The 4,621-nt window shown below is 56.4% G+C and overlaps 1 protein-coding gene across 1 annotated transcript; it reads right to left on the reverse strand.

The window, feature by feature from the left end:
* Positions 1–793: 793 nt before the first annotated feature.
* LOC125918311 (homeobox protein Hox-C9) lies at positions 794–3,989 on the reverse strand. The gene is made up of 2 exons (XM_049624328.1): positions 3,452–3,989; positions 794–1,710 (listed from the first exon to the last, which is right to left on the reverse strand). Exons 1-2 carry the CDS (start codon positions 3,987–3,989, stop codon positions 1,466–1,468), a joined length of 783 nt encoding a protein of 260 aa, XP_049480285.1. The 3' UTR covers positions 794–1,465.
* Between the last annotated feature and the right edge of the window lie 632 nt (positions 3,990–4,621).

Below are 4,621 nucleotides of genomic sequence, written 5' to 3' on the forward strand. Positions count from 1 at the left end.
CCGTTACCCCCAAACCAACATTCAAACTAAACACCAGAGAGAGATTGAGAAGAAAAGAGAACTAGGAGAGGGAGAGAGAGAGAAGCTGAGAATGCACTGACAAGTTGAAAGTGGATCTAATTCTGATTGTATTGGTTTTGCCATCTTTCTCCTTCCTCCCTCCCTTCCTTTCTTCCTTCTTTTTCCTCCCTACTTCCTCCCTCCTTCCCTCCTTCCCTCTTCTGTTTCTCTCTCTCTCTCTCTTTCCCTTTTTTCACTCGCAACGCATTCCCCAGTGCCTCTTCTGCTCCCTGAGGCCTGCTCAGCCTTCTTCCTCACCGCTCACCGCACACCCTCCCTCCCTCCCAGCCATCCCTCGAATCACCAGTGCAGACAGGCAAGAATCCAGCCCGGGCCCTCACCCAGCACCCAACTTTCATCTTCACCTATCTCTTCCCTCCGATCTCGTGTACTCATAAATTATTACAATTAATTACAGCCAGGGAAAACCATTCATGCCATGCCCCCACCCCCCACCCCTGGACTCCAACGAGCTACCAGGAAACTCACAAGGCAGCCAGCCGGGGCAGGCACGAGCTGGGCCCGGGCCTCAGCAGCCCCCACCCCACCCCAGGAGTCTTCACGCCCACCCCACCCTGCCTGGAGAGCAATGGCAGGCACTTGCCCTTCCAAGGTAGAGGGAGCCCCTTCCCTGGCTCCGGCTTCCCCCAAAGGATCTGAGCACTTGCCTCCTCCACGACAGCAGCCTGGGAGCCACAGGGAGGAGAAATAACGAGAACTGGATGCGGTTGGGTTTCTGGTTTTTTAAGTGACTTCGATATATTAACACAGAGCTGTTCTACCATAACAAACAGAAGCACGTTACAGGACGGACGCTGGGGATAAGAAACACTGCTATGTACACACCCGAGGCGCCGGCCTGCGCCGCCGGACCCAGCCTGCGGCACGGTCCGGGCCCTCGCCCCTCAGCTCCTGGGCTGGGAATTGTTATTGTGTATGTGTGTGTGTCTTTTTTTTTTTTTTTTGTACAAAATCTGCACGCAGAGCACCCCAGGCCTGGGGAGGGATGGCCCGGACCACATATGATACAGAAAAAAAAAAATAGAAATATAGCGATTCAAGTACTGGCTTCTCTGAAGAAAGGAGGGGAAAAAAATCACATTTGTGTGTGTCATTTATTTCAGTTGCGCTGGGAGAAGAGAACGCGGTTTCTCTCCCCGCCTCCTCCTCCTCGCTGGGTAGAACTAACTCTAAAACACCAATTTCTCAACACTGAACCCTCCCAAATCGCAAGAGTTTTCCTTTTCCCCTTCCTTTTTTTTTTGTCTCTTTTTAAGCTGATGGGCTTTTCTCTATCTTGCTCTTTCCTTTTCTTTTCGTGCTCTCTCCCGCCTGGGTTGGGGTATTTTTGTGGGGTTTTTTGTTTTTCCCTTGGCTGTGCCGAGGCAGCAGGCTGGGGCAGGGTTTAGGATTGCTCCTTGTCGGTTTTCTCTTTATTCATCTTTTTCATCTTCATCCTCCGGTTCTGAAACCAGATTTTGACCTGCCGCTCGGTGAGGTTGAGAACCCGGGCCACCTCGTACCGACGGTCCCTGGTTAAATACATATTGAAGAGAAACTCCTTCTCCAGTTCCAGCGTCTGGTACTTGGTGTAGGGGCAGCGCTTCTTCCTCGTGGAGCGGGCGTGGATCCAGTTGGCCACGGGGTTGCCTGGAGGGCCAAACACAGGCAGGGGTCAGCGGAGCCCCTTTCTAGCCCAGGACCCCTGCCACCCTACCCCTAGGCTTAGCCAGGCTCCCCAAACGCAATGATTGAACCTGAATTTGGACACGTTTGGTTTTTGGAATTTTCTCCCTGACTCCTTTTGCGTTCTGCCCTCTCCCCATCTTCCCCCTCTTCGGTTTCTAGCACCTAAAACTATAGGAAATCAAAGCTATCAAAGCCCCTACAGTCTGGTCCTCAGCTTCAAGAGTAGTAATTCGAGAATATGCTCATAAAAAGTCCAAATTCCCAACTGTTTCATAGGCCCATAAACGCTTCTCTCTCTTGTTTTTTATTTTTATAGCGAGGTCTCTCTCCTTCCCACTTCCCTCCTCCTCTGCCCCCTCCCCCCCTCCCAGCCCACGACCAAGTCCTGAAATTTCAGCAGTTCTGTTTCCTGACCCTGAGAGTCCCTAAGCCCCTCACCACCCTCTTCAGCGCCCGTCTCTGCTCTCGGAGTTCAACCCTGCTGAGGCGAATTCTCAGAGTGATGCTGGAATGGGGAGAGCCTTTCTCCTATCCCCAGAGAGCTGCTGGCCTTGGGACAGGCTCCCCTATATCTTAGCTTCCCTGTTTGGCTTCCAGTGCCCCCCTCCTGCCAGCCCCAGGACAGGCTCTGCAGGAGCCAAGCCTCCAATTTCAGGTTTATGGGAGTAGCTGAGGGCAAGGAGGGAAGCCTTCAGAGGGGTATAATTAGGCCCTGGCCCCTTATGGGGCTGGAGGAAAGGATTTCCTGCAGCCCCCTCCTGGGACTCCCCCAGACACTTCCTCACACCCAGGGGCTGCACCCCCCCCCCTGCTGTTTCCCCTTCTTTCCCCCTTTTTTGGCCCCCCACCCCCCCCCCCCCCCCCCCCCCCCGCCCCCACACACCTACCCCTGCCCTTCTCTGCAATACTCAGAAGGCTCCAGTCTCCTTGATGGGGAGTGTGTGTGTGTGTGTGTGTGTGTGTTATAATTCTCTAATCTGGGGAGATGCTCCCCCCCCCATTCCTCATCCCTGAGCCCGGTTTTCAACCCTCTTTCCTGCAGACCCTCAGAAGAGGGCTCTCAAGTTTAAGGAGACTGGGACCCCACTTCTCTTCCCCAACTCTGTAAGTCCTGATTTCTCCAAGTTCCCAGGCTGTGAAATCCCCCAGACCCCTCACCTAGTGCTCCTGGGTATATAAGAAGTCCATGCACCTTCTCTTTAAGGAATTCCTCCTGGGGTGAGACTCCCTATGCTGGCTGGGAGGTAGGGGTGATTTTTCTCCCTGGGGTATTTCCTCTCTGTCCCCAGTGTCCTCCTCATCTCCCCCCCCACTCCAGTCCCACCTCAAACCATGAAATGAACCTCAACCCTACCCTATCCCCTGGCCCTGTCTGCATTTCTTCGAAAGTAGCAACTGAGCCAAAAAGCCTGGGCTGGGGGTGTGTGTGTGTGTGTGGGGGGGTCTCTCATCAAAGCCAGCTCCAGGGAGAGGAGCCCCCCTCAGCCCTCTCCCAACCTGGCTCCCTGGGCTCCCTTCTCAGACCTTCCTGCCCCTGAAAGCTCCCCAAGGTAATTCGCTTTTATTGAGTCCTCGCCCCCTCGCCCTCGCCCCTCTCCCGCGCTCCCTGCGCCGCTACGAGGGGCTGTAATCCGGCTCCCCCCCCGCCCGGCCTCCCCTCCCCTCCCGCGCTGGTTGTAAAGGAAAATTGCTCCCAACTTACTGGGGTCCAGGTCGGCCTTCTCCTCTTTGTGCTTGCTGCCGGCGAGTGCGTCCGCCTCGGGCGAGGGCAGTGTCTGCGGGGCGCGGTCGCGCAGCTCCCCGGGCGAGCCGTACATGTAGTCCGGGTAGCTGCGGCCGTCGCCCGGGCCGCAGTCGGCGCGGCGTCCGGGGTAGGCGTCCGGCTTGAGGGCGTAGTGACGGCCCCCGGCCGGGAAGCTGGGGAAGGAGACGGCGCCGGACAGCGGCTCGAGCCAAGTCCGCATGTAGCGCGTGTCGGCGCCGAGGTGGGGCTGGGGGCCGTACGGGTGGTATACCACGGACGACTGCGAGGGCACGGGCGCCCACGACGTGCTGAACACTGCCGGCTTGGGCGCGAAGCTACAGGACGGAAAATCGCTACAGTCCGGCACCAAACCGCTGGGTCTGGCGGCGGCGGGGTGAGCCCCCGTGGCCGGAAACCTGGACGCTAGGAGGTCTTCATTGTCGTGAGAGATGAGCGAGTCCACGTAATAGTTACTGATGGGCCCCGTCGCCGACATCGTAACAGGGTTTTACATACATAAGATTATTGTATGAACTGTATATGTACTTTTTATCTGCTCACAGAACAATCAAGGCAGGTAATTATTTTTCCAGCCTTTTCCCCGCAGCTCATTGGTTCCCCGGCCCCCACGTGATCGTATTTACCCAAAAATACGGCGCGGATCAATGCGCAGGGGCTTTTTTTTTCCTTGCTTTTTTTTTTTTTTTTTTTCCTTCCCTTCTCCCACCCCCTTCTCTCTGCTGATCCCCGCGACCTGCGTTTTCCTGGGGGTCCGGAACTCTGGACCCAAAGCGTCGGCCACCCCCTCAGGACTACTCGTATCTCATCAGAGCACTCCCTTGCCCATGTCCACCCATAAGCAGATGGCCTCCCGCACCCGCCTCCCCACCCTGGAGGATTTCTTAATGGGGTGAAAATGCCAGTCCCCGAAGCCAGGGCTCCCGGACCCCCAGGGCCGAGCTGGGCGCGGGAGCCCCGCAGGGGCGGAGAGGCCGGCTGAGGTAGGTGGAGGAACTATTTCTTGACGTAATCCGTCTCTGTCGCCCCGACGCTCCCGCAGTCTCTGCGCGAGCCGAGATCAGCGATTGTCAGTTCGGAACGTGGCTTTTAAAAATGCGTTTTTAAATA

The sequence above is a fragment of the Panthera uncia genome, unplaced genomic scaffold, assembly GCF_023721935.1.
Source record: "Panthera uncia isolate 11264 unplaced genomic scaffold, Puncia_PCG_1.0 HiC_scaffold_67, whole genome shotgun sequence".
Taxonomy (NCBI): domain Eukaryota; kingdom Metazoa; phylum Chordata; class Mammalia; order Carnivora; family Felidae; genus Panthera; species Panthera uncia.

Excerpts from the sequence above, each read along its gene's own strand:
- LOC125918311 (XM_049624328.1), bottom strand. The coding sequence starts at position 3,989 with ATGTCGGCGACGGGGCCCATCAGTAACTATTACGTGGACTCGCTCATC. Across the intron at positions 1,711-3,451 it reads GAAGGCCGACCTGGACCCCA|GCAACCCCGTGGCCAACTGG; the intron begins GTAAGTTGGGAG and ends TTGGCCCTCCAG.